The 20,219-nt window shown below is 44.8% G+C and overlaps 2 protein-coding genes across 2 annotated transcripts in view; both read right to left on the bottom strand.

The window, feature by feature from the left end:
* Positions 1 to 2,884: 2,884 nt before the first annotated feature.
* LOC115140299 (chondroitin sulfate N-acetylgalactosaminyltransferase 1-like) lies at positions 2,885 to 12,392 on the bottom strand. The gene is made up of 10 exons (XM_029678610.2): positions 11,695 to 12,392; positions 9,487 to 10,079; positions 9,283 to 9,383; positions 8,931 to 9,103; positions 8,422 to 8,638; positions 6,718 to 6,819; positions 5,928 to 6,109; positions 5,723 to 5,817; positions 5,535 to 5,616; positions 2,885 to 5,427 (listed from the first exon to the last, which is right to left on the bottom strand). Exons 2-10 carry the CDS (start codon positions 9,868 to 9,870, stop codon positions 5,108 to 5,110), a joined length of 1,656 nt encoding a protein of 551 aa, XP_029534470.1. The 5' UTR covers positions 9,871 to 10,079; positions 11,695 to 12,392; the 3' UTR covers positions 2,885 to 5,107.
* A 4,435-nt stretch (positions 12,393 to 16,827) lies between these two features.
* The window catches only part of rnf122 (ring finger protein 122), a 20,329-nt gene continuing 16,937 nt past the window's right edge, over positions 16,828 to 20,219 (bottom strand). Inside the window, exon 5 of the mRNA XM_029678609.2 lies at positions 16,828 to 19,641. Coding sequence (XP_029534469.1) covers positions 19,527 to 19,641 — 115 coding nt within the window. The 3' untranslated portion in view covers positions 16,828 to 19,526. The remainder of the gene's footprint in view (positions 19,642 to 20,219) is intronic.

The raw sequence follows: 20,219 nt of genomic DNA, 5'->3' as shown, positions 1-20,219 counted from the left end.
GAAGTGTACATTTTTTCCATACATTTTTACAGGGGCGCAAGTTTCACTGGGGACGGGGGGACATGTCCCCTGACATTCTAAAATTGCATTTTTGTCCCCCCCCCACTTTTAGCATTGGGATGTGACAGTAGCAACCCATCATTCAGGCCCCCCCCCCCCCCCTCCCTGTTTTGCATGCTATATTGACGTTAATATGTGTCACATATCAGTTTGCAAACAATGTAAAAAATATATATAATAATAATAATAAAGCTGCATACAAACTTGGTCTCTTTTTTGCTTTCTTGAGTAAGTCAACTCCAAAATGCAGGTGTTTCAGCCTAGCTCAGTGCTTTCTGTGGTGTTGGGCCAGCCAGCGGAAAATATGGAGAGTAGGTGTTGGTAATGTTCTCTGGTTGCGCCGTGATTGGGTAATGTTCTCTAGTTGCGACGGGATTGGCTCAGTGTTCTGTCACTCATGGGGACACTACATCACTGCCAAATCTAAGGGTAGAGCTCAAAAATTCAAGCCCATTGGGTGCTGCCATAGAGTTACATTAGAAGTGCCCATCCAAGAAGGCTCAAGGTCATTGGCCACAGATAAAATTACATCAAATCACCTTATATCTACAGTAGCTTTGACTGGACTGTCATACTATCAAAATCTTAGCTAGCAAGCTTGCATTCATCATTATGAATCAAGTCGACAATCTACTGACAAATGCTTTTTAATCCTTGTCATATGAAAATAAATAATGAAGCAAAATTATTGATAAAACATATCGGTGCTTATCGGCCATTGGACATAAACATTGGAAATCGCAAATTCAACAATGAGTGGTTTGCAAAGCGATCACTAGCCTATTATACAGTGGAGTGGGTTTGTGGTTCCAAGTCTGGGTTTAAGGGTCTCTTTTCCAAGATTGAAAACATAAACATTCAACATTGGCCTTGCTGTCAATCCAGCATGACTTCTGCTGCACTCAAAACAACTGTAAACTCAGAACTGGGAAATCTGCCTTCAGTGAGTTTAAGATACATGAAAACTCTGAAAAAAACTAGCTCTGACTGGGAAAATACATTTTGAATGGTCATCCAACTCGGAGTTGCATATCTGGAACTCGGGCCTCTTTCTAGAGCTCTGACCTGAAGATCACTGATCTGATCACTGATTCAACCCTGATTCAACCTAGTTTTTTAAAATGATTTTCCAGATATCTTGAGAGGACCATAAATAGAGAGAATGCCAGACTTTGATGGCAAAATTTGCCCACGAAGGACCTCCGCGCCCCCTTCCTGTTCAAGTGAGTCCAAAAATGCCTTGTATGCTGCTGCATGAATTATGTAATAAGCCAGGGAGATAGCTAAGAAAGTAATACTAAGTGTATGTTATGTTGTACACTGTTAGTAGCCCATGTTCCTCATCCTAATAATTTTCCCTCTTTTCCATTAATTTTGCCTACGGTTCTTACTTGGTGGTGCACATGTAGCCTACAGTCTGTTTTAGAGAAATGTAATCATTGAATATTGTAAGAGCTTTCATTGTCTGCTTATAAACTCGGCAAAAAAAGAAACATCCTCTCACTGTCAACTGCTTTTATTACCAGCAAACTTAACATGTGTAAATATTTGTATGAACATAAGATGCAACTGAGACAGAAATTGTGAGTATTGTGTCCCTGAACAAAGGGGGGGGGAGTCAAAATCAAAAGTAACAGTCAGTATCTGGTGTGGCCACCAGTTGCATTAAGTACTGCAGTGCATCTCCTCCTCATGGACTGCACCAGATTTGCCAGTTCTTGCTGTGAGATGTTACCCCACTCTTCCACCAAGGCACCTGCAAATTCCCCAACATTTCTGGGGGGGAATAGCCTTAGCCCTCACCCTCCGATCCAACAGGTCCCAGATGTGCTCAATGGGATTGAGATCCGGGCTCGTCGCTGGCCATGGCAGAACACTGACATTCCTGTCTTGCAGGAAATCACGCACAGAACGAGCAGTATGACTGGTGGCATTGTCATGCTGGAGGGTAATGTCAGGATGAGCCTGCAGGAAGGGTGCCACATGAGGGAGGAGGATATCTTCCCTTTAATGCACAACGTTGAGATTGCCTGCAATGACAACAAGCTCAGTCCGATGATGCTGTGACATGCCGCCCCAGTCCACGACGGACCCTCCACCTCCAAATCAATCCCGCTCCAGAGTATAGGCTTCGGTGTAATGCTCCTTCGACGATAAACGCACATTTGACCATCACACCTGGTGAGACAAAACTGCGACTCGTCAGTGAAGAGCACTTTTTGCCAGTCCTGTCTGGTCCAGCGACAGTGGGTTTGTGCCCATAGGCGACATTGTTGCCAGTGATGTCTGGTAAGGACCTACCCTGTGCTCCTGAGTGGCGCAGTGGTCTAAGACACTGCATCCAAATGCAAGAGGCGTCACTGCAGTACCTAGTTCGAATCCAGGCTGCATCACATCTGGCTGTGATTGGGAGTCCCATAGGGCGGCACACAATATGTCCGGGTTTGGCCGGTGTAGGCCGTCATTGTAAATAAGAATTGGTTCTTAACTGACATTCCTAGTTAAATAAAGGTTCGATAAAAATAAAAATTACAACAGGCCTACAAGCCATCAGTCCAGCCTCTCTCAGCCTATTGCGGACAGTCTGAGCACAGATGGCGGGATTGTGCGTTCCTGGTGTAACTCAGGCAGTTGTTGCCATCCTGTACCTGTCCCGCAGGTGTGATGTTCTGATCCTACATAGACATTTAGCAGACGCTCTTATCCAGAGCGACTTACAAATTGGTGCGTTCACCTTATGACATCCAGTGGAACAGCCACTGTGAGGATGATCAGCTGTCTCCCTTTAGCACTGTCTTAGGCATATCTCTCTCTCTCTCACACAAACACACATAGAGGGTAAGGAGGAAGGAAAGAAGAGAGAGAGAAATGGTTTTGAAATATTGACTATGCAAGACCAGAAAGAACACAAATATTGACATACATGCTTATCTACTCCCAAATCATGTAAATCCAATGATAGCATGCAATCCAATTAGGCTTAGGGTCCTTCTATCCAAGTAATGGGCTCCAAGTCAGTTGGTTGGTTGGGTCCCGGACAGTTCTTCTTGGTTTGTAAAGCTTGGGTTATGGCTACAAGCATTTGATCTATTAGGTGTGTCAAAACACATAATGTTTGGGAACCCACTGCTTAGGTACCCAAATGTGTTCACCAGCTTGAAATGAAGGTGTTGTAACACGTGGTCTGCCACTGCGAGGACGATCAGCTGTCCGTCCTGTCTCCCTGTAAGGCTGTCTTATGTGTCTCACAGTAAGGACATTGTAATTTATTGCCCTGGCCACATCTGCAGTCCTCATGCATTCTTGCAGCATGCCTAAGGCACATTCAAGCAGATGAGCAGGAACTCTGGGCATCTTTTTTTTGCTGTTTTTCAGAGTCAGTAGAAAGGCCTCTTTAGTGTCCGAAGTTTTCATAATTGTGACCTTTTAATTGCCTACCGTCTGTAAGCTGTTAGTGTCTTAACCATTCCACAGGTGCATGTTCATTAATAGTTGATGGTTCATTGAACAAGCATGGGAAACAGTGTGTAAACCATTTACAATGAAGATCTGTGAAGTTATTTGGATTTTTATGAATTATCTTTGAAAGACAGGGTCTGACTTGGTGTACAGGAGAACACTGTAAGAATGACCCATGTTCTGAATTATGTCGCTGTACATTTCAAAAGTGCTGAACAAATAGTTATATTCACTACGTCTGTCCTAACTCGCTCATTAATGTCTTAATTGAAAATACGGATTGCCTCTTATCCGCTCGTTGTCCCCTTATGTCATAGTTTGTACATCTCAATTGTCAGTAGAAACCACATTTGCTTAAGCAAGTCAGCCATATCAGCTATGTTTTTTTAAAGGCAGTAAATGAGGCTGAATGAACTGTTTCGCTGCCAGATAAGGCTCCGCTGATAGCCAGGTGTAGCAGTGGTGAGGTGTTGGGACACCTTTATGTAGGCCCTAACAGCTTGTGGGCACCGTTTGTCACCGTTATAGTGCAATTAATATATTGTTTAGTGTTGTGTTTTTTAGTTTTCCCCACAAACATTTACATGTTAAAATTGCCACTGGAATGTGATACAAAACGAGGCAAAATAAGAACACATTTATGTCCCACCCCACTTCTAAAACACAGGTTCCACCAAAGTGTTTCTTCTGTTCTGTGTCAAAACATGCCTGACCATGAAATACTGGCAGTTGTAGGCCTCCACACCTTGTAGCTATGTCTGCACAAATAGACTCTCTCTGAAACACACACACACACGCACACACACACGCGCACACACACACAGAGGGGAAGGGGGAAGGAAGAGAGAGAGAAATGGTTTTGAAATATTGACTCTCCCAATGTTCCAATGCAAGACCAGAAAGAACACAAATATTGATGTACATGCAATTGCTCATCTACTCCCAAATCATATAAAACGCTATGATAGTGCATGCAATCCACATTCTTTTAATTATGCTTCTTGATCCTTCTATCCAGGTAATGGGCTCCAAGTCAGTTGGTTGGTTGAGACATTATGATCTTGTATTATTCTAATAAATATTCAGATGCAGTTATAAATACAGAGTGTTATACAAAAACATCCTTCCCTTCATTTATACAAAAATATTATTTTCATTGAGTCCATAGCAGGTTGACAGTCTCAATACAACAAAGTGGGTAAGGTTCTTCTGCCCTCCCTGTTTTCACCCAGTGAGCACAAGAAGTTGAAAGACATCTTTGCAACGTCTTTTCAACCAAATGCTTATAGAACAGACTCATCAGATCAGGCCATCATCCGTCAGCAAAATGGCAATGACGACGTACATGACATCACATCAATGTTTCATTCAATAACATTTTAATCTTGTCATGACAAAGTTCATGTCTCATCCCTCTACACGCCCTCCCCAGTCCTTAAATTCCGTCTGTAGGATGATGAGATCATTGTTCTCTCAACAGAACCTCTCCAGACGTTCTGATTTCCTAACCCTGACCACAGGTCCAGGGTCAGATATAGTTCAACCTCCTAATGGTTAAGGCTAGGATAAGGGGTAGGGTATTCTGATCTTAGATCTGTGGGTATGGGGCAACCTCTACCTCAAGTGACTTTGAGTCGTTCAGTAGTTTCTGCCTCTCCATGTGCTCCTGGATCTCCTGTGTGAAGAACAGCTCCCCCAGGTGGCCGTGAGAGGCCTCGCTCATGGCCTTGGTCTGCATACACATCTTATACTTGTCTGGCTGCAGCTCGTCCGCGCATTGCTTCTCATGCCACAAGTGGAAGAGGCTACGGGAGGGAGATCGAATCACCATCAGCTTGCTGTGCAGGTACTTTCTGTATAGGTGAACATCCTCCAAACCCCAGCCTTTGGTGTTCCGGTCAAACCCACCTGTGCAGATCAGAGATATAAATTGACAAACTCAATCAATCAAATTAACAGTCAGTCAGTCAGTCAGTCAGTCAGTCAATCAATGAAGAAACGTATCGTTTAATTACCTATGTTGATGAAATCAGACCTATATTGGCAAGTCATGCCAAACCCAAAATCTCTCCAGAATCCAGCATCCTTCATTATCACCTGTTGCAGAAAGACACAAAGTAAAAGTATCATAAAAAAACACTATGTAATGTATAATACCTTTTTCCTATTTCCACACACAGGTGCAACGGTAAGAAAGACTCACCAGTTGTTGTTGAATAGAAGGGAAGGGACTCTGGTTATTGTCGATAAGAGATGGATTGTACTGACTGAAGAGAACTGGGTAGAACACTTTCTTACCTAAAGTTTGAAAAACAAAGACATGCATCTTCCATTAAAACTTCCATTGACAGACAGACACACTGACACACCGACAGATTGATAGATAGTTCGTAGCTCCCACTCCTCACCAGGCTCTGCATTGAGTCTGCAGGATGTGAGGAAGTCTAGGGTAAAGTGGATGTCGACATCGCAAAAGAAGAGCAGCACGTTGTGGCTCCGCCTCCAGGCCCGTGCGCCCACCTCTAAGCCCCGCCCACGAGAGAATTCCTCATTCAGTTGGATCAGCGTGAAGTTTCGGAACTGGGTTTCCCTGGGGGAGGGAAAGTTTTGCTGAGGTCATCTAAATCAGTGTTTAATGAGAAAAGGTCATCAGTCCAACTGGATGTCCTCAAGCCTTAGGTCATAAGAACATTTGGAAATGTGATCAAATCAAAATATGGGTGGTTTAACTTAAACACACTTTCACATATTCACATACAATAAGCCCTGTCTGTGGTCAAACAACTTCTGCCCTTATCATTCCAGTCATGTTGGTTATCCTGTATCTGTATATGTATGGATCTGCTACAATCAGGAGATTACTCTTACTTCTCTCCTTACAGTCTCCTAAACTCTGCAGAACTCCCCTGGCTCCTAATGCTTGAAAAGATGTGCTGATTAAAGAACATTAACAGTTACTGTATATCTCATTGGAGTTATATTTACACTATCTACTATCCACCAAGGACCGCAATGCAGGAATTCCAGAGGAGCAATGCATTCATTAGAAGGCAATATGCTGTTGGACAGTACACCGTGGAGCTGAAATTTAAGATTAAGATTTTCTGACCTTTGAGCCCTGTTTGATGGAGTAAGCTTGCTGTATATTTGAACTTGTAATTACTTACAAACATGGTATAGCTGAGAAGAGTGTATTACCTAGATGTCTGATCCATGATGGCTTTGACCTCGTCAATCTGGTCCTTGCCAAAGTAGACCACAGTGAGGTGCGTCTTCCCTTCCTGCTGGATGCACACCTTTCTGAAACAGCAAGATGGCAGTTACAGGCTGACCACACCGCTCGCGTCGTGTGTGTGAGCGTTGCAAAATACATTTAGAAATCCATGTTATTCAATTATTGCACCCACACTGTTCGCGCACGCCAACGAACATCTGCGTTGCCAACGGCTAAAATAGAAATCAGTTCTATTTCTGACGCAGATCGCGCTGCAAGTCCTGCCTCTCCCATCTCCTCATTGGTTTGTAGAAGCAGGTATGCACGTGCCATCTCCTCATTGGTTATACCCACGTTGGTGACTGAAGACAAACTAGGTCAGTGGCGGTAATGCACCTTATGAAAGTTGCCAATCGCAATATAAAGTCAAGAGAAGAAAAGGCCTGGAAGGAAGAGAGATGACTAGAAACGATTCGGTTGACCGTTTTATGTGTGGATTAATTGTCGGAGTAGAGGACCTTGGGCATTTCAGGTAAAATAACAACTCAATGTTTATATCGCAGGACAGATTAGCCAGCAACAGCAAGCTAGCTAAATAGGACAAATTAGCTAGCAAGTGAAAGCTAACTAGCTAAATTGCCATAAATGTTTAATGCTTTTCGACCTGTCCCCAAATTAATGTAATTGGTTCAGAGTTTGTTTTGATATTTTAACCTGCGTGTCGTGATCGCGTTTGGTGTAGGGGGACAAAATATATTTATGCACGATGGCGCAGGCGCGCAGCCGGTTTGGGTTCCATGTTATAATCAACCTAGACCACAGGTGTCAAACTTATTCCACGGGGAGCCGAGTGTCTGCGGGTTTTCGCACCTCCCTTGAACTTGATTGATGAATTAAGGTCACTAATTAGTAAGGAATTCCCCTCACCTGGTTGTCTAGGTTTTAATTGAAAGGAAAACCTCAAAACCTGCAGACACTAGGCTCTCCATGGAATGAGTTTGACACCCCTGCCCTAAACAGATGGGCTGCCTCCTACAATGTTACCAATGTTCCAGCATACGTACAGTACCAGTCAAAAGTTTGGACACACCTACTCATTCAAGGGTTTTTCTTTATTTTTACTATTCTCTACATTGTAGAATAATAGTGAAGACATCAAAACTATGAAATAACATATGGAATCATGTAGTAACCAAAAAAGTGTTAAACCAATAAAAACATATTTTATATTTGAGATTCTTCAAAGTAACCACCCTTTGCCTTGATGACAGCTTTGCACACTCTTTGCATTCTCTCAACCAGGTAGTCACTTGGAATGCATTTCAATTAGCAGGTGTGCTTTTTTAAAAGTTAATTTGTGGAATTTATTTCGTTAATGCGTTTGAGCCAATCAGTTGTGTTGTGACAACGTAGGGGCCGTATACAGAAGATAGCTCTATTTGGCAAAATACCAAGTCCATGTTATAGCAAGAACATCTCAAATAAGCAAAGAGAAACGACAGTCCATCATTACTTTAAGACATGATGGTCAGTCAAAACGGAATGTTTCAAGAACTTGATGGTCATAAACACCTGACATTACAATTGTTGATGCTGAGAGAAAAACTCTGTATGTACAACGTAAATGGTTATCTTTACTTCCAAAACCGCCTGAGATTGTGGGCCATGTCGTTTCTTTTTGTTCGAACCTGAAGTTGTTGATGAACTGTCTGAATGTGTCAGCCCTCCTGGACAGTGGTACTATGATGTTGATGAGCATGTGGCGTGTGTCCACCCTCTCATTCTTCACCCTGACCACCGGGCCGAAGGGTCTGAAGAACACCAGCTGTCTGAAGTCCTGCGAACTCTCGCCCTTAAACATCAGCTCATACACTGTCCCCTTGTCACGCTCTGTACGGGTCAGCCCTGTTAGGGACGGACGGACCGATGGACGGACGGATGGACAGACAGACATACAGACAGACAGACGGACGGACGGACGGACGGACGGACGGACAGGTGGACAGGTGGACAACAGACAAACATCAGCAAGTACAAATCATTTAACCAATTGCAAATAGTCTTCATGGCCCTCTGGAGATCTGAGAGGATTTCAAACTTGTAAGCAATTTGTTGAAAAATTCCTCCTTTTTCATATTAAAATTCCACCTAGATAACAGGAGGGCAAAGTACACTTAGCTGGGCCCAACACGCTCACCCTCTATGAAGTCCGATGGTGAATAGGAGCGTCGGTGGCGCTCCCCTTGTCTCCGGGGTCCGTTGAGGACCTGCAGGGCTATCTCTAGCGTGCCTGTCAGCTCGTCTCTCCGGTCCTTCCTCACAGGCCTCTCCTCTGGATGACGGGTCAGACCCATCTCGAGCTGGTACACCCTGGAAAATAACCATCCTGAGTAGCACTGCATTTATACTGTACCTCAAAATGGAAACGTGCTTATGGTTATGAGTATGGTCAAGAGGTTTCCATGGTCAGGTCATGTGGTTAGTGTAAAGCTCAGGGGTCTAATTATAAGGCCTTTGAAATAAATAAGGTCAAAGGTCACTTGACTGACCTGTGCAGGGTGAAGCTTTCGTAGGGAATCACGGCGTACTCACTGGGCAACTTCTCACCAGACTGGACCTCAGCCCGGCTCAATTGGGCCTTGAAGAACTCCTGCCGGAAGAGTTGACATACTGATTGATAAAGATGCACACACACACACACACACACACATGCACACACTCATGCAACAACACACACACACACACACACTCACCTGGAGGTCGGTGTGTGTCTGGGGCCTATGCAGACCCTCCAGCCCCATAGGTAGAACCCCTTTGGCCCTGGCCTTTTCCAGAGACTCCTGCAGCTGCTGGGTCCTCATCTGAAGAGCCTCTTTGAGCTGAGCTATCTGCTTACTGAGACTGTTAATATAGTGCCTGTGTGTGTCCTCGCTCTCCTGCAGTAGCGCCAGGTAACCCTCTTTACTGGTGGCTCCTCCAGCCCAGACCTGGGCCTGTTCATGGCTGTAGCTGCTCTGGGGTTTGCAGGCCAGCAGGTAGAGTAGAGACAGGCAGCAGCACACCACTAGTGCTATGACCCCAACACGGGCCACCAGAGCTAACAGCCACCTCCGGAGCATTGTGGATTCAGAGCACATTAGCGTTTACACAGCACATCTCTGGAGCACGGTAGGGGCTTTCAGCTTATAGAGGTCATCCTTCCCGTCGTCTTCACTGCCCATACTCATCTCTCAAGTCCCCCATGACAGAATGGTCTTAATGTCCCACGACACTCATTCCACCGATAGATGAAGTCCATCACAGCATATTCATGCCATATTAAATGTTAAAGGGCATTCTTCTTTGCCTGAAATGGAAAACAAATGTATTAAGTTTCTAATAGTAAATTCCAGCTTTAACAAACACACTGTAGTAAAATCTGAGTCCTGATTACAGAATCAGGCTATGGGACAGTACATATCCTAGCAAAAGTCAGGTTCCTGTTAGGCTCCTACATTCAGTAGGACAGCTGTATGACTGACAATGTGTGGACTGTGGATGAATGACATACTGTTCCAAATGAAAGAAGCAGATTATTATATTTACGTTACAGTATCAGAAAAGACGATGATTCGATTTAGAGCAGTGGTCGGCGAAAGGCAACTGGCCCACAAGTGGTTTTTTTGGGCCGAACGTTTTAGTAAAAAATAATAATATATATTTGGGGGTGGTGGGGCATTATAGTTCTTCCAAAAAAGACTGTAAAATCACCAGGAATTCAGCTAAAAATGTGTGTAATTTAGGAAATCAGATTCCAACTATTCACACAAATGAAAAAGAGGCAGATGTGATCGTGTCGCACTCGTGTGCGTTTGCGTGTGTGTGTGTGTGTGTGTCGGACTGGACTAATATAAGACATACAGAGAAACACCTGAACTTACATACTCTTGCAGAACCACAGCGCTGTAGAAGGAAATGCAGGACACAAACCTCTCTCTATATCTGTGTGTATGTGTGTATGTGTGTTTTGTTAGTCAACGTTAACTCTCAGCACAGTTAGCCCTTTATAGACCAGGTAGAGGTTGAACTCATGAAAGAGCTGCTTATGTTTCCAGGTCCACTCGAACTGTCAGAGAGGATACACATAGCCTGCAGTACACACCCGTGTGTGTGTGTTTCTCAGAAATGATACAGACAGCCTACAGATGTAGAATCTTAATTTGATCACCCTGTTGCAGGATACATGTAAAAAGTGCATTGCATTTGAGGTTTAAAAAGGCTTCTGAAGTTTGTAATATCCACTTTGAAATTTCAGACTTGATTTTCCCTTACGAAAAATATGTCAACCCCTACAAAAATGTCCATTAATTATAATCCACATAATAATTTAAATTTCCTGTTGCTCTAGGATTATTTTCCTGCTGTAGAAAACTGGCTAAAATTAAGATCCTAGATCCTAGATCCAGTCCACACTATAGGATATTATACAGCCTGCTAATGTGTGTGTGTGTGTGTGTCAGTTTTTGTCAGAAATGTGTAAAAACTATGTTATTTTTATACTGATACTCTGTAGTGCACTGCATTTCAGATTTATGTTTTACTCCAGTTATTATGCTTATGCTAGCAATCTTGTCGAACTGAGCTTTGCAATGAAACATTGACCCATCATTATAACACATTCTAAATATAGTGACATGGACTTTGGTCATGTTGCAGGACAGCTACCAGAGTTGAAAATACATACTTTTAATGAAGATACAGATCTTCATCCGATGAAGGGATCTTCACTGAAATATCATATCTATGCACGTATCAGTAAACTGATACTAAGATTCATATTTAACTAACATATCTCTCTCTCTGATTCACAGTTTGACATTAACTTTCTGATTTTACTCAGAGAAACAGACAAACAAGTCTGCAATCCACATGCCCTCAATAACTAAACACTTCTTATTCAATATAAAACGATGTATACTCACCAACTGCTCTCCATCTCTCGGCATGCAACATAGCAGAGATAAGACAGATCCAACATGATTTAATAATCGCCATGCATCTCTTTTAAGAGTTAGCAAACTTACTGCACAGAGCTCTGCGCTTCCTTCATATTAGCCCACGACAGAGCTCTCTCTCTCTCATTAGGACGCCTGAGAGCGAGAGAGAACGAGAGCAAGAGAGAGAGAAAGAGAGAGGGAAAAAGAGAGTGGGGACACAGAGAGAGCTGAAATGGCCCTCTTTGGCTGAGCTCACTGCTGCTGAGTGCACCCTCTGTCTCAGCCTTCCTCTTCCTCCCCCACCACTCCCTCTCCTCCCTCATCCTCACCATGAGAGCAGTGTTTGTTAGTGTGGGGTTGTATCAGTAGTATGAAGTAACTTCCTTTCCTACCAGTTCGTTCACCTATTAGTGGTACTAAAGGAAACTATATTAGGAAAGGAGAAGGATATAGGATTATAAAGACTATTGGGACACAACCTGAGCTCCAATCTCAAACTCATAATCCTCTTCTTGAAATCCCCCTTTTAAAAGTTTCAGTCTCTTTGACAGGAAATCAAACTAGTAGTACATTTACATTTAATTTAAGTCATTTAGCAGACGCTCTTATCCAGAGCGACTTACAAATTGGTGCGTTCACCTTATGACATCCAGTGGAACAGCCACTTTACAATAGTGCATCTAAATCTTTTAGGGGGGTGAGAAGGATTACTTTATCCTATCCTAGGTATTCCTTAAAGAGGTGGGGTTTCAGGTGTCTCCGGAAGGTGGTGATTGACTCCGCTGTCCTGGCGTCGTGAGGGAGTTTGTTCCACCATTGGGGGGCCAGAGCAGCGAACAGTTTTGACTGGGCTGAGCGGGAACTGTACTTCCTCAGTGGTAGGGAGGCGAGCAGGCCAGAGGTGGATGAACGCAGTGCCCTTGTTTGGGTGTAGGGCCTGATCAGAGCCTGGAGGTACTGAGGTGCCGTTCCCCTCACAGCTCCGTAGGCAAGCACCATGGTCTTGTAGCGGATGCGAGCTTCAACTGGAAGCCAGTGGAGAGAGCGGAGGAGCGGGGTGACGTGAGAGAACTTGGGAAGGTTGAACACCAGACGGGCTGCGGCGTTCTGGATGAGTTGTAGGGGTTTAATGGCACAGGCAGGGAGCCCAGCCAACAGCGAGTTGCAGTAATCCAGACGGGAGATGACAAGTGCCTGGATTAGGACCTGCGCCGCTTCCTGTGTGAGGCAGGGTCATACTCTGCGGATGTTGTAGAGCATGAACCTACAGGAACGGGCCACCGCCTTGATGTTAGTTGAGAACGACAGGGTGTTGTCCAGGATCACGCCAAGGTTCTTAGCGCTCTGGGAGGAGGACACAATGGAGTTGTCAACCGTGATGGCGAGATCATGGAACGGGCAGTCCTTCCCGGGAGGAAGAGCAGCTCCGTCTTGCCGAGGTTCAGCTTGAGGTGGTGATCCGTCATCCACACTGATATGTCTGCCAGACATGCAGAGATGCGATTCGCCACCTGGTCATCAGAAGGGGGAAAGGAGAAGATTAATTGTGTGTCGTCTGCATAGCAATGATAGGAGAGACCATGTGAGGTTATGACAGAGCCAAGTGACTTGGTGTATAGCGAGAATAGGAGAGGGCCTAGAACAGAGCCCTGGGGGACGCCAGTGGTGAGAGCGCGTGGTGAGGAGACAGATTCTCGCCACGCCACCTGGTAGGAGCGACCTGTCAGGTAGGACGCAATCCAAGCGTGGGCCGCGCCGGAGATGCCCAACTCGGAGAGGGTGGAGAGGAGGATCTGATGGTTCACAGTATCGAAGGCAGCCGATAGGTCTAGAAGGATGAGAGCAGAGGAGAGAGAGTTAGCTTTAGCAGTGCGGAGCGCCTCCGTGATACAGAGAAGAGCAGTCTCAGTTGAATGTATGAGTGGGAACTGAGTATGAGTGGGAACTGGCTTTAGAAGCTTTATGATGATTTGACACATGCACGCTATCCTAATTTCTTACTAGATCATTGGTAGCTGTAGGATTAAGTGTGAGGGAAATGTATATGCTGCATCTACATTCCAATTGAGCTCTACCAGATGAAACATATTTGTCCAAGAGTGGCATAAAGGGAGTTTAATTTTCATAATATAAGACCATTGAACAGTTTTTGTTGAGATAAGGAGATAATCAAATTCATATATTAGATGTAGACTGAGGAAGCAGCAGAATTGCATGTCTCCACGAGTATCCTTTACAGAAATAACACTTCAGATGTTACTCTTATCTTGTACCAGAGGGTGGCGCCAGAGACACTGTCATGCTCAGCATGCACATACACAAGCACAGACACACTAGACAACGTAGTCAAGAAATAAACAACTTGTAAAGTAGTAAACTAAGAAGAAGGGTAAACCCCTCCATTTATTCAAGTCACATTTGTGTATGCCGACTGATTTAAAAACGTGCAATGTGGCTGGTGTAGGAAAACCAAAAGTCTCTACAAACCTCAGGCACATTACAGGAGCTGTAGGTGGTGCTACACATTAGTTCTCCAGTAGTTATCTTTATCCCATGGTCAGTACTGGGATGTACCCCCATGGCACAGGCAAACGTTACATACAGTGCATTCGGAAAGTACTCAGACCCCTTGACAAAAACAGTTTTTACATTTTGCAAATTTATTCAAAATAAATTATCCTGATCCTGACTAGTCTTCCAGTCCCTGCCGCTGAAAAACATCCCCACACCATGATGCTGCCACCACCATGCTTTACCGTAGGGATGGTACCAGGCTTCCTCCGCACGTGACACTTGGCATTCAGGCCAAAGAGTTCAATCTTGGCTTCATCAGACCTAAGAATCTTGTTTCTCATGGCCTGAGAGTCCTTTAGGTGCCTTTTGGCAAACTCCAAGCGGGCTGTCCGCATCTGCTTTCCAATCTTTGGGAATCTCAGATGACACGAAAGAGAGGTTGAACAGGCTAGTAATAGGGGTGGCAACAATTTCGGCAGATAATTTTTTAGAAAGAAAGGGTCCAGATTGTCTAGCCCAGCTGATTTGTAGGGGTCCTGCTGACTGGATTTGGGAGAAGGAGAAATGGGGAAGGCTTGGGCGAGTTGCTGTGGGGGGTGCAGTGCTGTTGACTGGGGTAGGGGTAGCCAGGTGGAAAGCATGGCCAGCTGTAGAAAAATGCTTATTGAACTTCTCAATTATAGTGGATTTATCAGTGGTGACAGTTTTTCCCATCTTCAGTGCAGTGGGCAACTGGGAGGTGTACTTATTTTCCATTGACTTTACAGTGTCCCAGAACTTTTTTGAGTTTGTGTTGCAGGAAGCAAATTCCTGCTTGAAAAAGCTAGCCTTGGCTTTTCTAACTGCCTGTGTATATTAGTTTCTAGCTTCCCTGAAAAGTTGCATATCACGGGGGCTGTTCGATGCTAATGCAGAACGCCATAGGATGTTTTTGTGTTGGTTAAGGGCAGTCAGGTCTGGTGAGAACAAAGGGCTATATCTGTTCCTGGTTCTACATTTCTTGAATGGGGCATGTTTATTTAAGATGGTGAGGAAGGCATTTAAAAAAATAACCAGGCATCCTCTACTGACGGGAGAAATCAATATCCTTCCAGGATACCCCGGCCAGGTTGATTAGAAAGGCATGCTCGCTGAAGTGTTTCATCAAGCTTAGATTGTAGGATCGCTGGGGTGTTAAGCATGTTCCAGTTTAGGTCGCCTAGCCGCACGAGCTCTGAAGATAGATGGGGGGCAATCAGTTCACATATGGTGTCCAGAGCACAGCTGGGGGCAGAGGGTGGTCTGTAGCAGACGGCAACGGTGAGAGACTTGTTTTTAGAGAGGTGGATTTTTAAAAGTAGAAGTTCAAATTGTTTGAGTACAGACCTGGATAGTAGGACAGAACTCTGCAGGCTATCTTTGCAGTAGATTGCAACACCTTTGGCAGTTCTATCTTGTCTGAAAATGTTGTAGTTAGGGATGAAATTTTCAGAATTTTTGGTGGTCTTCCTAAGCCAGGATCCAGACACGGCTAGGACATCCGGGTTGGCAGAGTGTGCTAAAGCAGTGAATAAAACAAACTTAGGGAGGAGGCTTCTAATGTTAACATGCATGAAACCAAGGCTTTTACGGTTACAGAAGTCATCAAAAGAGAGCACCTGGGGAATAGAAGTGGAGCTATTCACTGCAGGGCCTGGATTCACCTCTCCGTTTCTTATTTTTAATTTATTAATTTAAATTAATTAATTTAATTCATTTGCTAAAATAAAATAAAAACTGTTTTCAATTTGTCATTATGGGGCATTGTGTGTGGATTAATGTGAAAAAAGGGATAGGGGTCTGAATACTTTCTGAATTTCCCCACTACAGATAAAACACAGAGACCAGGGGAGTGGTAGAGATTCAGATTCAGGGTGTTTAATAGTTACATGTACAGGGTTGTAGGTGGGTTTGCAGGTGGGATTGCAGGGTACAGTGAAAGTCTTTGAGCATTAACATGCAGGACTTTTGAAATAAAATAATGAAATATAAATAACAACAGTATAAATAGCACTATATACACATCATAATAAGTGTAGCAGTGAGGAATAAATAAATGTCCATTGGGGTGGAGGTAGAGTAAAGACTGTTGAGGGGCTGGGGTGGAATGACCAGAGGGGGAGCAGCAGCATGACCATTGGGGTGGAGGCAGAGTAAAGACTGTTGAGGGGCTGGGGTGGAATGACCAGAGGGGGAGCAGCAGCATGACCATTGGGGTGGAGGCAGAGTAAAGACTGTTGAGGGGCTGGGGTGGAATGACCAGAGGAGCAGCAGCATGACCATTGGGGTGGAGGCAGAGTAAAGACTGTTGAGGGGCTGGGGTAGAATGACCAGAGGGGGAGCAGCAGCATGACCATTGGGGTGGAGGCAGAGTAAAGACTGTTGAGGGGCTGGGGTAGAATGACCAGAGGGGAGCAGCAGCATGACCATTGGGGTGGAGGCAGAGTAAAGACTGTTGAGGGGCTGGGGTAGAATGACCAGAGGGGAGCAGCAGCATGACCATTGGGGTGGAGGCAGAGTAAAGACTGTTGAGGGGCTGGGGTAGAATGACCAGAGGGGAGCAGCAGCATGACCATTGGGGTGGAGGCAGAGTAAAGACTGTTGAGGGGCTGGGGTAGAATGACCAGAGGGGAGCAGCAGCATGACCATTGGGGTGGAGGCAGAGTAAAGACTGTTGAGGGGCTGGGGTAGAATGACCAGAGGGGGAGCAGCAGCATGACCATTGGGGTGGAGGCAGAGTAAAGACTGTTGAGGGGCTGGGGTAGAATGACCAGAGGGGGAGCAGCAGCATGACCATTGGGGTGGAGGCAGAGTAAAGACTGTTGAGGGGCTGGGGTAGAATGACAAGAGGGGGAGCAGCAGCATGACCATTGGGGTGGAGGCAGAGTAAAGACTGTTGAGGGGCTGGGGTAGAATGACCAGAGGGGGAGCAGCAGCATGACCATTGGGGTGGAGGCAGAGTAAAGACTGTTGAGGGGCTGGGGTAGAATGACCAGAGGGGGAGCAGCAGCATGACCATTGAGCACAATAAAAACAATCAACATTTTAATACAATTTAAAATATACATATTAACAACAGCAACAGTGATAAAATGCCATTGGTGAGGGGGCAGAATAAAAGTCTGTTCGGGTGGGGTGGGGGGCTGGTAGCTGACTAGTGGTGGCTATTCAGCAGCCTGATGGTCTGAGGGCAGAAACTATTGGCCAGTCTTTCAGTTTTTGCCATGATGCTTCTGTACTGCCATGTCTGAGTGATTGACGCGGGGGAGAACAGGTCATGGTTTGGTGTCTGGTGTCCCTGATGATCTTCTTGACTTCCTGCGACACCTGGTGTTGTAGGTGTCCTGTAGGGCAGTGTGCACCCCATGGTGCATTTGGCTGCATGTACACCCTCTGAAGAGCTTTGCGGTCTGCGGCGGTGGAGTTGCCGTACCAGGCTGTGATGCAGCCCAACAAAATGCTCTCGATGGTGCTCCTGTAGAACACTGTGAGGGCCCTCGAGGACAGGCTGAATTTCCTCAGCATCCTGAGGTTGAAGAGTTGCTGTAGTGCCTTCTTCTCTACTTTGTCCATGTGGTTTCAGCTTCTCTGAGATGTGAATGCCAAGGAATTTTAAGTTATTGACCGTCTCCACGGCAGCCCCATTGATGAGGACAGCCTGGTTCCTCCTGAAGTCCACAATCAGCTTCTTTCTGTCGCTAACGTCGAGGGAGGGGTTGTTAATCTGGCACCATGCCGTCAGCGTGCCTACCTCCTCCCTATAGGGGTCGTTGTTGTTGATCAGGCCTACTACTGTCATGTCGTCAGTACACTTGATGAACTGTCTGAGGCCACGCAGTCGTTGGTATACAGGAGGGGACTGAGGACGCACCCTTGGGCCCCTGTGTTGAGGAGGTAATGTTGCCCACCTTCTCCACCTGGGTGCGGCCAGTCAGGAAGTCCAGGACCCAGTTGCATAGGGAGGAGTAGTGCTCAATTTAAGCAGTGCTTACTTGGTATGTATTCGACTGGAGCCATTAAACATCACGAAAAAAAATTGAAAGCATATTCTTCAAAGAGAGAGAATTACAAACTGAGAAAAATTACATATGATGTATTCCATCAGATGGAGTTGTTCTTGAGATATAATCACACAACATTGAACTTCTAAACTACTGTAACTTGCGAAGAACCCTTTGCTTTATAAAAGTAATGTCACAGGTATACTGCACCAGTAATACGACAGAAAACAGCAGGTGCATTGCCTTTGAGTTCTTAGATACCTCAATCTATTAATGTGATTGGCTAGGTATCAAATTCAGGCTGTCTCCACATTTCAGAACCACAATAGCCTACTGAGCTAAAGCCTGGGCAATAATGTTGGGAGCTAAAACGAGTCTTCAGGTGTCAGGCAAGGTTATAAAACATGTGAGCATGTTTCACTAAACCACCTGTGCAGTGCGATACACACATTGGTTGGCAGGAGGTATATAAAACACAGAGTGTCAGAGTGCAATACATCAAAAACGAACACCTTTCAGCCAAGAACAAAAATGTTGTGGTGAGAGGGTGATGCACGTCACTCACATTGCCTTGGTCCATGTACAATAATACAAAACACACATGTTATAAACAAAAAAATAAATACAACAAGTGACAAACCCAAACAGACTCCTCTGTGCGACAACACACACACACACACAAAACACACACATGCCCATAGAACATCACTTTGTATTTTCTCAACACCATGGTTCTTATAGTTCCACTCTTGTCTTTACACATTCAAATCAACTGCCTGCTCCTACACTCTCCAACTGTCTGGAGCTCTTCCCCCTTGCTGACTTTGGAACTAGAACTCACCTCTGAGGAAGTAAAAGACAGAAAGAGAGGAAAAGAGAGAAGGTGAGAAAATTAGTGTCAGAGAGAGAGAGAGATCAAAGAGACAACAGAAGAAAGACAGAAATAGAGAGCGTGACAGAAAGGACAGAGAAGGCTAGTGAGAGAAAATGGGGGAGAAAGACAGAAAAAGAGTGAGACAGTCAGAGACAAAGAGAAAGAGTGACAGGGTGAAGTGTGTGTAGCTGGAGACTGTCTGTGGTGTGTGGTGTAGACTCATGTATGCAGCTCTGTGTTGGTTGCTAGGTAACAGCAGCTCTCACAGTCCTCTCCAGGTGGTAGCTAGGTTACACCATTTCACAGTCATCTGTGGGCGGTTTCTAGGATACACCAGACAATAGCGTTCACTTTCTGTTGGTTGCTAGGTTACACCAGCTCACAGTGCCCACGCCGTGCTTGTTGTTAGGTTACACCAGTTCGTCCAGTAGTGTTCCTATGCTGTTGCGCTGTTCTGGGGGTCCTGCAATGGTTTTGTTGCACATGGGGCACACACAGCGCACCTCCAGCCATTTCACCAGACACCTAAGAAACACACAGAAATTGTATCATTTGCTAAACATTCCAAGTAACTGTAATTTTTGACATCACAAAGGATACATCTGTAAAATTCAGTATAATTGATGACATCACAAAGGCTGAATCTGTCAAATTCAGTGTAATTGTTGACATTTAGAGTAACAGATAGCCTAGCAATTGGAGCTTTACTCAGGCCAGTAACCGGAAAGTTGCTAGTTTGAATCCATAAGCCGACAAGGAGAAAAATCATGGCAGACCCTGGCCCCTAGGAACATACAGAGCTAAGCATACTATGAAATTGCTCCCCAATACAGTCTGTTGTATATATTTAATGTATTACATGAATGGTGACCATAGCCCTTCCAAAAATACATTTAAATTGTATTTTAATGCGATTTTTTCCCACCCTGCTCCATGTACTCAATGCAGGTAGCATAGTGGTTAAGTAACCGAAAGGTAGCCGGTTCGAATCCCCAAACTGACTAGGTGAAAAATCTGTCAATGTGCCCTTAAGCAAGGCACTTAACCCTAATTGCTCTGGATAAGAGTGGCTAAATGACAAAAAAATATTACATTTCAAATTT

The sequence above is a fragment of the Oncorhynchus nerka genome, linkage group LG13, assembly GCF_034236695.1.
Source record: "Oncorhynchus nerka isolate Pitt River linkage group LG13, Oner_Uvic_2.0, whole genome shotgun sequence".
Lineage (NCBI taxonomy): Eukaryota > Metazoa > Chordata > Actinopteri > Salmoniformes > Salmonidae > Oncorhynchus > Oncorhynchus nerka.
Note: the sequence above shows the minus strand (reverse complement) of the source record. Positions and strands in the feature narration are given on the sequence as shown.